Source organism: Gymnoscopelus microlampas (genome assembly GCF_963454915.1).
Source record: "Gymnoscopelus microlampas genome assembly, chromosome: 5".
In the NCBI taxonomy this organism is placed as follows: Eukaryota; Metazoa; Chordata; class Actinopteri; order Myctophiformes; family Myctophidae; genus Gymnoscopelus; species Gymnoscopelus microlampas.
In genome coordinates, this window is record NC_139942.1 from 47,495,207 (window position 1) to 47,513,024 (window position 17,818).

The 17,818-nt window shown below is 43.2% G+C and overlaps 1 protein-coding gene across 1 annotated transcript; it reads right to left on the reverse strand.

Annotated features, from left to right (window-relative positions):
• Positions 1-10,484: 10,484 nt before the first annotated feature.
• On the reverse strand, positions 10,485-16,920 carry prpf38b (pre-mRNA processing factor 38B). The gene is made up of 6 exons (XM_084057250.1): positions 16,439-16,920; positions 15,119-15,187; positions 14,791-14,942; positions 14,302-14,362; positions 12,747-13,006; positions 10,485-11,781 (listed from the first exon to the last, which is right to left on the reverse strand). The coding sequence occupies exons 1-6, from the start codon at positions 16,670-16,672 to the stop codon at positions 10,950-10,952; spliced, it is 1,608 nt and encodes a 535-aa protein (XP_083913376.1). The 5' UTR covers positions 16,673-16,920; the 3' UTR covers positions 10,485-10,949.
• Between the last annotated feature and the right edge of the window lie 898 nt (positions 16,921-17,818).

Consider the following 17,818-nt stretch of genomic DNA (forward strand, 5'->3'; position numbering starts at 1 on the left):
GCTGTGAGCAATGTCCTGTTGTATCAAGTGACCATCAGTGACACCGATGACTCCAGCGTCGCCCCGGTCGTCAGAAGAACCTCAACTACAACTATGGACATCAGTGATCTGCAGCCGTGCTCCAATTACGTAGTTGGAGTGGCAGCAGTCAACAGCTTCCTGGTGGCGGGCGAGCCTGTTAACATCAACCACACAACCAGCAGTGAGTATTTACTAATCGTCTGATTACCAGCATGGCTTCCACAAACTGCATTATTGCACTGAGATTTTAACTCTGGATTTTACAATGTGACATGCCATTTCCCTTTCCTACAAAAATAAAAGAAAATATCATTTTTAATAAGCTCTGTTTATGTTTGTCTTTCTCTCACAGACATAAACAAAGTCAGTTCGATCTCAGTGACCTACGACTGTACTGCGAGCACGGTGACGGTGACCTGGGGACCGGTGTTTGGGGCCAACTCCTACATGGCCATGGTCATCGACGGCACGGGCGCAGAACTCAACTGCACCTCCGCCTCCACGAGTTGTACCATCGGCAGTCTGAATTGTGGTGAGAGGTACCAGGTCCGCGTCACAGCCATCTCCGACGACTGCAAGAGCGTCTCCAACACCACCACCTTCTTCGACACAGGTGTGTGTGTGTGTGTGTGTGTGTGTGTGTGTGTGTGTGTGTGTGTGGGGGGGAGGGGGGGGGGGTGCACAATCACACGGACCTTTCAACATAGAAGTGTATTACTCTGCCTTTCTCGTATCTGTCTGTACGTTTCTATACCTCATCTCCGGTGTGGCTCTCACACATTGCTAATGTACTCTTTAATCTGATCGACCCTCATCAAGTCAGTCCTATGGGAGCCTGCTCAGTTTCCTCTGATGGTGTGTCTGTATGTCGTTTCCTCTTCCTTAACAGAGGAACACACCCTGTCACTGGGGACCATGAGCCGATCTAGAAGAGACACATTCTTCTAGTGTGTGTGACCTAGATATGAATATGACATAATTTTATGTTTTAAGGTGACAAAGAGATTACCACAAAAGGAGACAGCTCTTGTAGGCTGTATTAGATAACTCATGAACAATGCGTTTCTCTACTGGGATTTAATTTTTCACTGAATACTTTAAATAAAGCTTGTAAAACATGTGGCCTATTTGTCATCAGTGGCCATATTTTCTACATTGAGAACGGACTAGCCTACTGTCGAAGTGGATTACCATGCATTTCCAAATGTCCGAACAATAATTCAACATGGAATTTTGTCTTCATTACCACACCACACACACACAACCCCATACGTTGTTCCTAACTAATCTGTCTCCTCCCCATTCTCCATAGTTCCCTGTGCGCCTGCTAATGTCTCAGCGTTCCGGGAATGTTCCAGTAATGTGGTCGTCTTCAGCTGGGAGGCCACCCACAACACCAAGCACTACGTGGCCAAATCTGTGAGCAGCAGTGGGGAGACGGTTGAATGCAGGACCACCGACACGTCATGTTTCTTCACCGACATTTCCTGTGGTCTATCCTACAACTACACTGTGTACGCCATCAGTACAGAGTGTAACAGTGAAGTCAGCCCCCCTACAATAGTACACGCCTGTGAGTACTAATCGACAAAGCACATTAGCTGAACACTACATCTAAACAAGACAGCAGTTACACAGAAGAAAGAAAAAGGGTGCAATTTCTTTGTTTGATTGAAGTTTTTAGTCAAAAATGTAAACAGCACGTGGTACAGTCACACATTAACATTAGGTCCCACATGCGGCAGCCCAACAACACGTCCCCAAGTTGTTATGCCATGCGTTGCCTAATTTTCCGTCGTCCCTCCTTCCCCTCTCTCTTCTAGCTCCATGTAGACCAACAAATGTGATGACGTTCTCAGACTGTCAGTCTGACAATCTGACCACAAGCTGGGATGTCGCGGCCGGTGCTGAATCCTACCTGGTGGAGGTTTATGGGAACAATGGAGACCAATACAGTTGTACCAGTACCGGCAACAGCTGCGTTGTGGCTGGTGCTCCGTGCGGTGAACACCTCAGCGTGTGGGTCACTGCCTTTGCCGGCGAATGCGCCAACAGGGTGATGGGACAAGCGGCTTTGACTGGTAGGCACTGGGAAATGTCTAATATGTCCCCTATTGACAACAATTAAAGGATTAGTTCACCCAAAAAAATTGCTCAATTGACCTGCAATTGAGTCTCCTACCAGAGACTACACCGGTCATCAAATTATAGGCTTTGGAATGCGACAAAAACTAAAGAAAGGCTAGAAAATAAGTAATTATTTGGGTGAACTACTCCTTTAATATCATGCATGGGTTCTGAGATATTTGGTGGGCTGTGTGCTGCTTCGCAGACTTGTTTACTGCTATATTATATATTATATATGATGATGAATACTTCTCTTCTCTCCCATCCAGCACCCTGTAGTCCCACCAACGTGTCTATAGCGGTAGACTGCAACCCACATTCTGCATTTGTTAAATGGCCATCGAGCAAAGGAGCTGTGTTCTACATTACTACGGCTCAGCATGCCAACGGCATGATACACAGCTGCGTGTCATTTCAACCAAATTGTATCATCAAGGGCCTTGACTGTGGGCAAACTTACAATGGCTCCGTCATCGCCACTAACTTCAAGTGCAACAGCACCATCACTGAACATGTGGAGTTTACAACAGGTAGGACAGAGGGAAGATAATACATTATTGTCCACGTACATACGTGGAAATGTGTCTTGCATCACATGCTCCAACAATCATGACACTGACATCATGCCATGTCAAAACAACATCTAAAGACGTCATCTCAAGTGCTTACATGTAGTTCTTCATTCATCCAACAGACGTGTGTGGCTTTCATACGTGTGTGACTCATATACTCATGCATTCAAAGTGTCACAGTCATTGTTTTCTTACCTAAAATGTTAACATAGGAGAGTTTCATTGATTGTGACATGATGGAAATGACATGATATGTCTCTTTTCACTCATTGGAAGGTCTGAGATTTGATCTGAACAAGTTTTGATAGCATAACATAAATGGAATCATGTGGATCTTGGGATCGGCATGGGAACCGCATGCATGGCTCCAATGTGGATCTCAGATTTCATGTGGCCAGCCTGTGACCTCTGTCATGTCATCAATGACATATCTATGTTTTTGACTCCAAGTTTGGGTTTCAGACCGATCAGAGCCCCTTTGACTGCCATTATAAAGTCAAAATAAATATTTCATTTAGTATAACAAATTATTACTCGGTAATAACACCGTTTTCATTCAAAAAGCCAATGACACATAACACACACACACACTATTTCCTAATTCGTCCTGCCTCTTTTTCCAGGATCCTGCGTTCCAAGCAACGTTCAAGCGGTCGCAAACTGTACATCCAATCACGTTGATATAAGCTGGCAGAACCATCAGTCCACAGGCAGCTACACTGCAGTCATACAGGACCACAACAGCTCTCCACTCAGCTGCACCTCCAACACACTCAACACATGTGAAATCCTCTCAGTGCCCTGTGGGAAGACGTATAACGTCACTGTGACCTACAGTGATGGACTGTGTTCCCCCGCCTCAACACCGATCAACCTGAACTCAGGTACTGGAGCCGGCTTGCTTATAGACTGGCGCCTGTGATTGAGTAGTTACACTGTAAAGAAAAACTCATTAGTGAATTATAGTGAATTTTATTCAGAGGCTTCTTTATACATTTTCTATTTTCATCTTTTGCATGGCGTCTCAATGTCTGAATGCATAAATGAATGTGTCTCACAATGAAAAATGTAGGTAAAAGAGAAATGAGACTGTAAATGCGATTGGTTGCTGAACTTTATAAGGCTTGCAGACTGTTCTATGTTTAAATTCACAAATATAACTAATGTGTAGATATCAATTCTTAGGATGTAGTCTGGTCATGTTGTATTACTGTTTGCTAGAAGTATTCAATTTCAAATAACATGACCAGCCATTTCGTCTATAAATACTTAATAATTAATATATAACTACTTTCTAGTTTCAAATTTCATTTCTTCGTCTTCTCTTCCCAGCCCCGTGTGCCCCAGAGAATGTTAGTGCCAGTCTGGCGTGTCCCAACTCAGCCCATGTGACCTGGCAAAGAAGCCCCGGTGCCACAGATTACAATATGACAGCTGTGGGAGAGGATGGACACATACATGACTGTTCCACCAACAGTACCAGCTGTCAGATACCCAACATGCACTGTGGCCAGAACTATACCATCACAGTGACACCATATGCTGACTCATGTGCTGGGAATCCCAGCATTCCTTATCACTTCATTGCAGGTACACAGAGAGAAAAATACTTAAAATCTAAAAGATATGTACTGATCTGTCTCCAATAGACTAACTTGATTAGACTATTTAAGATTCACTCAACAAACCTTTTATTTGATCAGTTCTATGAAACAAGCAGAATAATCTTACTTTCTCTACATTTGTTCCCTCCATCTCTCCAGGTCCCTGCTCCCCCAGTAATGTTCATGTTTCTACAGCATGTGGGGATAGCACAGTGTCCTGGTCCCCTGTTTCAGGAGCAGAAACATACATAACAACAGCAACAGCACATGATGGAGACAACCACACCTGTAACTCAAGCTCTGCAAACTGCTCTTTCACTGATCTACACTGTGGTGAAAACTACTCTGTCAGTGTTGTAGCTGTTGACAGAGGTTGTCACAGTGAACCAAGTTCAGCTGTGGAATTCGAAACAGGTGAGAAGATACTAAAAACACTGTAAGGCTGTGTTTAAACTAGGCGCTTTAAAAAAAAAACAATGGGCAGCGCCTTTGTACAATAACCATATGAGAAGAAAATCTGAACCCTCACTGCTGCTGGTGTGAATTCAGAGTAATGCTGATGTTGACCTATTGGCTGTTTCCCCGGGAGACATCTTAATTAGATTGAATGGTTTAAAATCTAGATATGGATGGATGCATGAATAGAGTAAAGGGGGCAGGAAATAATACCTTTCACGTTCCATAATGTAAAATGATTGAGAACTAGGAATGTATGAAAAACACATAATGTTTCTACTCAGCACATAAACAGATTTTTTTCTAGAACACCGTGCTCTGTTTCTCCCCCAGTATGGAGATTCAATTAGTTTCTTGCTTCATGATATCTTGTTTTCTTAGTTCATCATATTTTTTCTGTGCAGTGTTTTAACTCTGTATGTATCCATCCTCTCTTTGCAGTGCCATGTGTTCCTACCAACGTCCAGGTGTATCCTGACTGTATCAGCAACACTGCCGTTGTGTCCTGGTCTGCCAGCCAGGGGGCACTACAGTACTCCGTTTCTGCCTGGAGTAGTCAAGTCAATGCCACCTGCCTGTCCTCTGATCTCAACTGTACTTTTACACACATCACCTGTGGTTCCGACTACGTTGTAGAAGTGAAGGCTATTAATGGAAACTGCTCCAGCGACCCAAGTCAGGCCCTGGTATTCAGCTCAGGTAAGAGATGGAGAACATACACATGGACATGGTCGCACGCAAAGCAAACATGTACACTGTATCCTTTGCACACTGCCACCTCCAGATGTTTCGCCTTATTAAAACAATCCATTCTTTTCCCCAGTCCCTTGCCCACCACAGAATGTACGTGCCTGGGTAAACTGTTCCTCTGACTCCATGGTGGTTTCCTGGGATCCCAGCACAGATGACCTCAACTACACAGTTCTTGCCACTGGTGACGGAAGAAATCTTTCATGCATGTCTTCTTCTGACAATACATGTTTCCTGGAGGATCTGCCGTGTGGAGAGACTTTCTCTCTACAAGTCATGGCTCACACAGAATACTGTGACAGCCAGCTCAGTCTACCAGTCAACATCTCATCAGGTATGGGTGGTCATGCCACCACACCTGTAACTATAAATACATGATTCATTCTTTGTTGCAGCTTGCATGTCTGTATCCTCAATCATTCATTAAACTAAATTCCCTCTTATGTGTATTCTCCAGCTCCAAGCCAGCCTCAGGGCATCTCCGGGTCCTTGGACTGTCTGACCAACACAGCAACCATATCGTGGGAATCCGCCTTAGGGGCAGAGATGTACACAGTGACGGCCGTGGGTGGAGACCACACGACAAACTGCACTACTTCCACCAGCACCACCTGCATGGTGGATGACCTGGCTTGTGGCGTCCTCTACACGTTCTGTGTCTGCGCAGCCAATGGCCTGTGTGACAGTCGTCCCAGCACCACCATCCAGTTGCAGACAGGTAACGTCCCTACAGAACTCAGCTTTCTCTGCACGAATATATACACATGAACACACGCGCAAACACCAATACAATGCTTTAATATACTATCCAATGTTTTATATAGCACACCTTTAAATAGTTTAATGTATAGAGTTTATGTAAAACATCCTTTCAAGACAAGTGCTTCACTTAGAAAAGCAACTTCAAACCTCTGAATCTTCCTTCTCCTTTTAGCTCCATGCCAACCAGTCAACCTCTCAGTTGAGTACAGCTGTGCTGACCAGTCGGCACTACTGTCCTGGACCCCCTCCACTGATCCTGTGGAATACTTTGGCTGTGCCCAGGATGACAATGACAACATGCTGTGCTGTGACAGCTTGGACACAAACTGCACCATAGAGGGTCTTCAGTGTGGAATCTATTACGACTTCACTGTACTGGCCTCAGACGGGCTATGCAACGGTTCTGTCAGTGACACGATGCGGATGGGAACAGGTAGACAGTTTTACATGTTGCTTCTCGAACACTTGCTGGGCCATTCAATACGTTTTCTTTTATAGTTCAGAAACAGATGTTTGCAGTGGATTGTGCAAAAATATTCCCACTTACCATACACCGTGATGACAGCTGATGTATTCATTCCCACTCTCTCCTTTAGCTCCCTGCCCTCCAGACGGTGTACAGGTATGGCTGATGCCACAGCAGCAGCAGCGCCAGGTGTTGCGCTTCAGCTGGACACAGGTCCCCTGTTCAGATGTCCAGTACCTGTTGACCATGACAGGAAGCCTTTATGGAGACAACGAGATGTTATTTGACCTCTCGTCACCTTGGACAAACTCGACTGCCTATGAGATGCCCCTGCCCTGTGGTTCATCTTTCCTCTCCAATGTGGGAAGCAGGACCTTTGGAGGCAACAGTTCCCAATCAAGGCCTATCAGTGGAATAACAGGTACACTGTCTGAGAACTTTACATATTGTTCAGAGGTGTGATTGTGCTGCTCAGTTCAGGCAGAGTTATCACTAAAAAACTAACTACTAACCATACCCCCTCCCACAGCTCCTTGTCCACCAACAGGAGTGACATACAGCGGTAGCTTCTCCTCTGCCACAGTCTCATGGAATGCTTCCGTACATGCCGTCACATACAAGGTGTATGATGACAGCGTCTCACCAAAGTCCCAGCTGTGCAGCACAGGCAACCTGTCCTGCTCCGTAACAAATGTCAGCTCCAGTCACCTGGTAATCACAGCCTACAACCAATCAGGGGAGAGTGGAGGAACACGCGTCACATCTGGTACACACTTTTGTTCACATTCATGTTAAGAATGCTTCATAGCACTGGCCCTCTAATCTGGTCCCAGGAGCCCAGACTATTGCTAGTTTGCTATTTTGCCATGTAGTTCACATGGTGTGTTAGATCTGAATTAGTCTGTGAATAGACAGCTTGTCCCATGGACTGGAGATGATTGAAAACTGATACTTCACAGAGTGTCACACACAAAATGTGCAGAGCAAGTTCAGTCAGGAAACTCTTTGCAGGTGCTGGTGGCCCACCATTGTTCGGACCGATACAGGATAGACGTGGGCATTGGGAACATCTTGGCAAACTCGATGTAAAATTGTCTATTTTGTCCAAAATGTTCAAAAATATAATATTTGGTCTTCAGTAATTTTTAAGTATACATGATGTGAACATGCACGGTACATCATTATCAGACTTAATTTTAGCCTTCAACTTCTTGTTTATGGCCAAAAATGATTTTTTTGTTGCAATTGTAGAGATATTAGACCTTAATTGGCGAATGTTAAGCATGTTCTAATCATGTATACTTTATTTTACTTAAAAACATTTTCCAATTATTTTTTTTAAAAAACATTTTGGAAAGAATTGCCAATTGAACACTGAGGTGCCCACTCTTCCTTGGTGCCCACCTATCCTGTTACCGTTCGGACTCAGCTCGATGCTTCCATTTTTCTCCAATCACACTTCACTAAAAAGCACCCCATCTAAACGGGGACATTTGCATTGCTCATTCCTGCTGTGTTGTTGCCTCATGCTACTGCTGCTGTGTCTAGGATTGCTGCTCGCCGTCCAGCCCAGCTAAACACCTGTTGTTTTGGATCTGCCATTATCAACTACGGGGGGATTCAGAACTTAAGGCCCCTGTTTGGTAGGGGAGATGTAGCGTGCTCGCTCAGAATACCAAATAGTGGTGGAAAATGGACTCAAATTGTTTACTTAAGTAAAAGTATCAATACTGCAGTGTAGAAACACTCTGTTACAAGTAAAAGTCTGGTAATCAAAATATACTTGAGGAAAAGTACAAAAGTAGCCTATTGGCATCAAAATATACTTAAAGTACCTAAAGTAATACTCATTATGCAGAATGTCCAGTTTCACAAGTAATCATAATGTCTAAAATGTATTAAAATCTTCTGAAAACAGCAGATCTCCAAACCAAATGCATTTATTACTCATTTTATATTAATTATAAATATGTTTCTTTCAATTCATGAGTTGTCCTGACTGAATATCAAAAGTCGCAGATAGCAAACAGCTAAACTTATGTGATGCCTTTTTCATTACTCAGGACCAAGGAGGAGATAGCTCACTTAAGAAATGAGTGCTACATCATGGACATGATCACCTCAGGTACTGACTGTGGAAGGAAAGAGCTTCATCCTCACTGACCTGAACCCAGATGAAACCTACTTCAATGCTGCGTATGTGTTAAACAGGTTAGGGGGTCTGAAAATCAGCTCTAGAGTAAGAGACCTGCAGTGTTTGAGCAACCAGAATGCAAAGGTTGTGAAGGATCAAATGTTAAAATCCCAGAGCCAAGTCGACTAAGTCCGCAGTCTTTAGAATAAAGATGACAATTGTAATGGATGTTATACATTTTCCATAGCATGTCTCGAGGGTATAAATGCAGTGTGTGTGTGTGTGTGTATGTGTGTATGTGTGTATATACATAATTTAACCACAGGTTATAAACATTTAATGGCTTCTGTAGATATGGCTACTGTAGCATCTGTTCAAAACAGAGACTTTATTTGCTGTGCTATGCTTGTGAATTTAATGAACTTAATAAAAAGATAGTATATTTTCTTTATAATGCAAGTAGGTTTGAAATTAAATGTTTTATATTGATGATTGATTTGATATGATTGTTTATACTTTTTTATACTCATTTTCACTTTTGTAAAGCATAAAATAGACTATTCATAAAAGCCTTATGAATTTGTCATTCTTGAAATATTCTCAAATAAAAATGTAAAAACAAATACAAAAATGTGTACTTCTTCCCCCCATACAATTAACATTTAGACAACATATACCTTTTTTTTTGCCTTTACTGCTGTAGCGTTTCAGTAATCTCGTTTTCCTAATAAACTTGTCTTGTTTTGTAAAGCGACAATGAGTACTCAGAAAAGCGCTATATAAATTGCATGTATTATTACGAGACCAAACTCACAAAACTTGCCATAAGAGCAGACACTACAGGACTTCATATGAACAAAACCAAGGTGATGACTATAGACAAAACAAACAATGCCATTAACCTGGGCGGAGAGGCACTAGAGGTGGTGGACACATACACCTACCTGGGAAGCATTGTTGGGAAGGACGGAGGCAGCGACAAAGACATACAAGCAAGAATAGGGAAGGCTAGAACAGCCTTTTTAATACTAAGGCAAGTATGGAACTCAAAGCACATCTCCACAAAAATCTAACTCCGCATCTTCAACGTCAAGTCAGTTCTACTCTACGGGGCGGAAACATGGAGAACCACTAAAGCAACATCAAACAAACTGCAAACATTCATCAACAGATGCCTACGACACATCCTGGCAATTTACTGGCCTAACACCATCACAAATGAAGAGCTCTGGCAAACCACACAACAAGAACAAATTGAAACCGAAATTAAATGCAGGAAATGGGTCTGGATTGGACACACCCTGAGGAAACCATCCTCCAACATAACCAGGCAGGCCTTAACATGGAATCCTCAGGGGAAAAGAAAACCAGGAAGACCCAGAAACAGCTGGAAAAGGTCTGTCGAGGCAGAACTCAGGGAAAAAGGAACATCTTGGAAGGAAGCAGAGAAGATCGCCCAACACCGAACTAGCTGGAGGAAATTCATAAATTACCTCTGCTCCCCAAAAAGCTAAAGGGTTTAAGTCATTATTACTAGACATTTTGCCAAAAAAGATCTTTTCATTTTAATTAAAATAATCTGACACGAGTCCTTTAGTAAAAGTTCATTGTTTTTTCAATTTTTTTATTAGAAAACAAAATACAACAGAGCAATAACCCAATGTCACAATAACACAATGTCAGCAGGGCTCACTGCATGGTACAAACTGTCCCCCCCAGGCTGCTCTAGAGGATTTAAACATTCAGATCCATTTATGTACAAAGCCAAGGAACTTCAAGGGTGAAAACAAAATTAACAAACCCAAAAAACAAATGAGCCATTAGAAAATTAAAATGCCTTTCGTTTCAAATCCCTGTCGACTGACTAACAATGGTCTAAACAAGAGAAGTGAGAAGGGCAGAGAAATTCAACACAAAACATTGCATTGGCCAAAGTAGACATCCAGGTGTTTTGTCGTGCTAACATTTCAGCTCTTTTAACACAAGTGACAGCCTAGACGTTCGAGTAGAAATGGAAGAGAAAGAGAGAAACAGGGGGCGTAGAAAACGATATTGCATTAAGGGGATGCTTTGTCGATGCTCTGACGTTCACCATGTTTACCGTGCTCATTATTGGACTCTCGCTGGCGATGGCTCTTATCTTTGCTGTGGCTGCGTTTGTGAGAGCGATGTTCTGCCTCTCTGTCCCTGTCCTGACTACGATCCCTTTTCCTGCTCTTCTCCTCTCCGCCCTCTGTTCTGCTGCCCTTGTGCCTCTTCTCTCTGCTCTTACTCCGGCTGGAGCGCTTGGCTTTCTTCTCCTCCCTGTGTCTTTCCCTGTCGTCTTTGTGTCTCCGTTCGTCGGTCTCCACCCTGTTCTTCTTGTCTCTGGACCTCTCCCTGTCGCTGCCTTTGTGGTCTTTATGGTGATCCCTGTCCTTCTTCCTGCTCTTGTCGTTCTCCCTGCCCTTATCGTTCTCCCTGCTCTTGTCGTTCTCCCTGCTCTTGTCGTTCTCCCTGCTCTTGTCGTTCTCCCTGCTCTTATCGTTCTCCCTGCTCTTGTCGTTCCCCTGCTCCCCTCCGTCCCTCTCTTTGTCTTTGCGCTCGCCCCTCCGTTCCCGGCTGCCGCTGCGACTTTTGCGGCGCTCACGCCGATCTTGGTTCCTCTCTGTGCTGCGTGACCGTCGTCTCTCTCTGTCCCCTCCTCTCTCCCCCCTCTCCCTGTCTCTGTCCCTACCGTCCCTACTGTCCCTGCCAGTACCAGTACCTTCCCTCTCCTTTCTCTGTCGGTCGCGCTCCCTCTCCAGCTCGCGGTCAAAGCTGGGACCGTGGCGTTCTCGTTCGCGGTGGTGGCTTCTGCTCCTCGACCGCTTGGGCGATCTCCTGGGGCTTGGTGTTCGTCTGGGAGTCCTGATGGAAGAAGATAACATTAGTAAAAGGGTGATCCATACAGATTAATTAATTGCTACCGCTGTCTGGTGTCGAGCCAACTCAAAATGACGATGGTACCCATTTCAGGACAGTCATAAAATGTAATCATGTGCAATCAATGCACAGCGAATACCATATTCCATAGTCCATATTCACACGGCGGCCATTTTGGAATTTAACATTGCGTTGCTGTGGCAAATGGGGTGGCAACTGGGGTGGCATTTCATTGACTTAATGGCAATATGGCCGCCGTGTGAATATGGTCTATAGAAGCTAGTTGCAAGACTCCGTAATCTGTAGAATTAGAAATTAGTTTCTATAATAACTTTCTTGATATTGGGTTTGAATTGGGCATGGTTATGCTCAGACATTTATTAAGATTATGCAATCAATCCTGTGAACCAATCATTAAAAAAGTCCATGTCAGTTGTCCCACCCAAACAGGTGTAATAAAATCGGTGCTCCCACTCAATCTGCCTCTGAAACAACTTTCATCTCTCTTTTTCATAGTCTTTCATAAGTAATATTACATGATTAATCCCTTGCTTCTATGTCAAGTACAACTCAAATTATCCTCGTTTTACAATGAAAATGTCCCGTCTCTTCATCGGGTGCGTGAAGAAAAAAAAGAAGCCAATAGCCACGCTATGAGACTGTTGAGATTGTTTCATCAGCCAAAGGTGCTGTTTTTTTTTTCAATCAGTTCTTTTGTGGATGATGATTTGAATTTGATCATATTATAATTTTTAACATTTTAAGCCACATTTCCAGAGCCTTTAAAAGGAGGGTGGTTCAAATACATTGGTTGGTTCTAACCACTTGGGTCCAGTTGCTTGTGAGTAGTAGCATGACCTCTAGGTGGTGCTAGTGGACCTTTTTAAACTCCTGTTCTACTCCAAAATATGATCCAGTTTAAGGCAACGTCCAGACACATAGCGGGTTACCTGGAGCGTTTGGGGCGCTCTGCTGGCCTCCCCGTTTCCATAGCCACGGGCTGCTGCTGCTGCTGCTGCTCCTCCTCCTCCTGCACCTCCTTCAGGGGGACCTTGCGAGGCCGGGCCTTCATCTGCTGGTCGATCATCTTCTGCACCGGCACTGGGATACGGGGGAACAGAGTGGAGAACCACTCCAGTTTGGTGAGGAAGGAGCGCAGCATCTCCCCAACGGACATAACGCAGCCGCCTCCGGCCTTCACGTCCAGTTCCTGGAGATAGAGAAGACGAGGATGAGCCAATACGAAACTTACTATAGACGTCAGCAAACACAAGAAAATAATTGTTCAACCAAGCTCACTGGTTCCCTTTTCGATTAGTTCTTGCCTTGAATCCAAATGTGTGATGACCAAGTACTGAACCTTCACCTCTGTTCATCTAGCTTAATATTTCAAACTTCAATAAAAATATGCATAGTGTTAATTCTAAAGCGTTTTGTCTTATCTGAAGAACTGACTGGCTGGCTGTCCCCGGTCTCTGTATTTACAAAGTGAGCATTAATTAAGTGCAATTAATGCTGTCGTTTCTGTTTGGATTTTTTTTACTTGCCTATTATGACATGCCCAAAATAGGGACGCCACTTAGTCGTTAAATATTCTAGTATAATATTTTATTCTTCAAGGTCTTCCATCCATCCTGTAATTTAACACCAGAAATGAAGGGAAGGGGGAGTGCATTCAAAAAGACTGAGACACGACCCCATTCTGCCAAAGAAAGAAGCGATTGGGAAACATTGTCTTCCTTCTTCTCGCTCCAGCAAAATGACCTATTTAGACAGCTGCTGTGTAGAGAAACTAGCCCACGATGTAAGTACAGATTGGAGCAGGTAGGTAATTGCACACCAGTTGAACAGTATATCAATTTTTATATGGTAGAGAACAGCCGTTTTGCACTCACACACGCAAACCAACAGTGCTGAGATACAATATCCAATTCACCTGCTGCACATTGGGCATCTAAAGAAAAGAACAGGGGAATTAGCCAGTTGGGTAGGATCGTCATATGATCAGTTCAAATATATTGCATTTAGAACATGAAATTAGGCCTGGTTGCACAGCCTGGTATTCAAATTAGCTTTCATGTAAAAATAAACTAAAATATATAAATGTAATGGTTGTGTGTGTGAGATGTGTCTCCGTTTATGTGTATGTGCTTGATACAAGTTTTAGTGTTGTGCAACAAGTCCTGATGATATTGTCAAAGACAAGAGGGCATGCCTTCAGATCACATTGGCTTAATACAATGTACTCTGCATCACTTATACATACTTACCCTGATATGAAAAAACGGCGGCGCAGTAGTGAGCAAGTAACCTAAACTACTCGACTTTAGAGGACAGGAACTGGGGGACAATTAAGCCAAATGAAGGCAAAGGTGAAAAATCAGCTATGAGCATCACAACAGGGGTGGGAGCGGGGACAGCTTTAGAACGTGTGGTCATGCAATTCCTGCGTCGTTACACTTTGATATAAGAAGAAATGTTAAATTATTACCCGTGGCGACATACCTCCTCATCATCCAGGAAGCCATCATACCAGTCCACCAAATCTGGAGGGGGCTGAGTGTATCTGTTTGAAAACAAGAACAGCAGCATATGAGTAGGGTTGTCCGATATTGGCTTTTTTACCGATAACCGATATACCGATATTGTCCAACTCTTAATTACCGATACCGATATCAACCGATACCGATATATGCGGGGATTATTGTGATTAGGGTAAGCTCAAATTTCATATCACACACACCATATACAGTAAGAACTCCTGTAACTTATTTAAAAAGCAAAAAAAAAAAAAAAAAAAAAAATTTTTTTTTTTTTTTTTTCAAAAACCGATACCGATATTTTCCCGATATCAATTTTTATGCTAATATCGGCCGATAATATCGGGAGGCCGATAAAATCGGACATCCCTACATATGAGCATGCATCCATCTTTGTAGTCCGTCCGTAAAAAAGGACACGCATATATTCAAGAGAAACGTAAAAGCACAATACCTTATGTACATGAAGCCTAGTGCTCTGATGTAGGGCGAGTCGGTGTGAGTTATCAGGCCCATCACCTGCTTTCTCGTCAGCTTGAGGGTGAACAGTTTGTAGAGTAGACAGAAAGCGGTCGAAACAATACCCCCTGTTCCGACTCCACGCACCTTTTAAAAAGATTTAGGAAAGACAAAATACCCGTTAAGCACATCTTGAGTTGGATGGTACTTTGGGTTGAAGAGGTACCAACACATGGATAGTAGCCAGGCTATTACACTTAATGTATCCCCCAAAACAAGGGGAAGAATGGAGCAAGGGCAGAAATCACGTACTTCTAACTTACCCCTCCGCACATTCCAGTTTGGCCCGCAGTCTTTCTACTTCCCTTTTCCCAAGGCTCGACGTGAGTCACCTGTGAAGTGGGGAATCATTAATTTACGTAATAAACAATGCTGTAAAGACGCAATCTATCACGGAATGTACAAGAAGCAAAACTACACTGTGCCTTAGGCCATTGGTTCTCAAAGTGGGGTCCGGGGACCCCCAGGGGTACTTGAGGGGGTTCCCCAGCTAAATGATGGATAGGAACCAAATGGACCCTTATGGGTCTGTAACTCCATTTGGACACTCAGAGTTAAATTAACATTGATTTTACAATATAAATTGGGGTCCCAGAGATAGAAATGCCATTAAATAGGGGTCCGTAGCCCTAATGGATGTCAAAATGGGGGTCCTCTGAAGTTAAAATGGTTGAGAATCAATGCTAGAGCCGTAAAAATCTTCTCTTATGGGGGTCCCTGGCTTATCCTTTCAAATGGGGGTCCGCGGGCTAATAAGTGTCAATTTGGGGGTCCTTGACATGAAAAAGTTTGAGAACCACTTCCTTAGGCTACAGTGTCTAACATACTGACACAACTCAACAAAGCATCAATCATTCATGTTTCTCTCATCTTAATCTCTCGAGACAGACTCGGTCAGCACCACGGCCTTAAATATGTAATGATGTCGTTAGTAGGAATAAACACAGAAGCACTTGAGAGGAAGTGCACTACGAAAGGGGAGAAGCCAAACAGAGTTCCCCCGTTTTACACAAAAAAGGAGGTGGTGCACAGTCCCAGAGGCAAAAACAAAGAAAAAAAAATGTGTCTGTTTTTCCCGAATGGGATTGCTTTCATCCAACTTTAACCCGTAAACCAGCAATAATGACAAATTCACTTAAAGTAGGCCAGTTATGTTGTTTCTAAATTTTACTGTCTGTGTTTTACAAGTGTAATGTTAGCACACACTAATTAATATATATATATATACACATACCCACAGAACATGACACAATAAATTATATATATATATATATATATATATATATATATATATATATATATATATATAGATACACACACGGATATATAGGGTTACATAACATTACATAAACTAATACATACTTTCCCAGCTAGTGTTTTGCCCTACTCCTTCCTTCCCTACGGTTATACCATATTACCTTTACTTTTATTCACAGTAACATTAGCATGATTGCTAACTATTAGCTGCATTTAACCAACAACACCACCACCACTTAGTTAGCATGCTAGCCACTAGGCTAGCTAGCATCAGTAGCATGAACTAGCTTGCTAGCAGTAGCAGTCAGTCGTGTTAATTCACTTACCTTGAAATAGATCTCGTCCACCACCTCGTGATAGGTCTTTAGCTCGTACAGCTGCACTTTGAAGTACGGGGAGGACAGCACATTGGTGAGGATCATGGGGTTCAGGTTCATGGTCTTCTCGTTGCCCCACAGGGGCAATACGTTGCCATGTTTAGCGCCCGGCGGCTTGCTAATGCTAACGGCCTGTGGGGCTACTTGCTGCTGCTGCTGCTGCTGACTGCCGACGTTAGCCATTATTGTTGTGGCTAAACGGATGGATCCACCACGGACACACACCACGCCGCTCGCTTCAAAAAGCTTCCACAGTCCGCTGTGTTTTAGATTTAGAACGCCATCAATGTTCGATGGTCGATGTTCAATCGTCGAGGGTGTCGGAAATCTCAAGGGAACGTTGAATTAACGTGTGTGTGATGGATTCCCGCCGTCGTAAAAAAAAAATAATAGATGGTCGCTCGGAAGAGGTTAGCGTCAACACAACGCGGCTCGGCTGCTGCACTAGTGGAGGAGGAGGAGGAAGATACTGGAAATCCCATCGTCCGTAGGGACAGTGGGGGTGGTGGTCAGTGTTGCCAGGTTCTGTGCGAGAAATAAGCGACCAGGGCTAGGGAAATAAGCCCAAAAGAAGTGAGGCCACGTGACATGAGCACTTTATTTGATTGATTGATTGATTGATTGATTGATTGATTGATTGAATACTTTATTAGCAGTTTGCAATCAGAGCACAGGAAAGTACAGTTCAATAACAAGGTCAGCTAAGGATTTAAACCCCAAGAAAGCCTATGGCTTGTTTCCATCGGGGTCCATTTGTACTCAATTCATAGAGACATTTAATGACAGACAGATATACACTACTATGCAAAACATCATAACAACAGTTTGAAAACAAAAACAAAAACATATATACAAATATGTACAGTAAACCTGTATCCTCCTATATTAAATTCACCAGGTGTGAGGGCCGCATAGCAGCCCAAATCTCTAGTACTGGACATGATTTGAGAATAGCCGATCTACAAGCTCACAACGTGTAGCGATACAACGTATTGTGAGCTTGGAGATCTGCTATTTTCAAGAAATCTTTGAATAAAATTTGGAAGATTTTTAAACATTCTACAAAACAAATCTGGCACGGGGCTCCCTTGCACAAAACATTTTCAGTTGGGGCCGGGGGTTAGGGCGACAAATGCATACTATTTTGGGGGTCCATGACATAGAAATATTTGAGAACCACTAAATAATAATTAAAACATTAGGAAACAAGCAGACACAAGCCCAAAAAAACGCACCCCGCAAACTACCAACATTTACAAGAAAAACAAACCGAAAGTCGCTTATAATAAGCGGACATGGCAACACTGGCAGTGATTGGGTAGGTAGTTG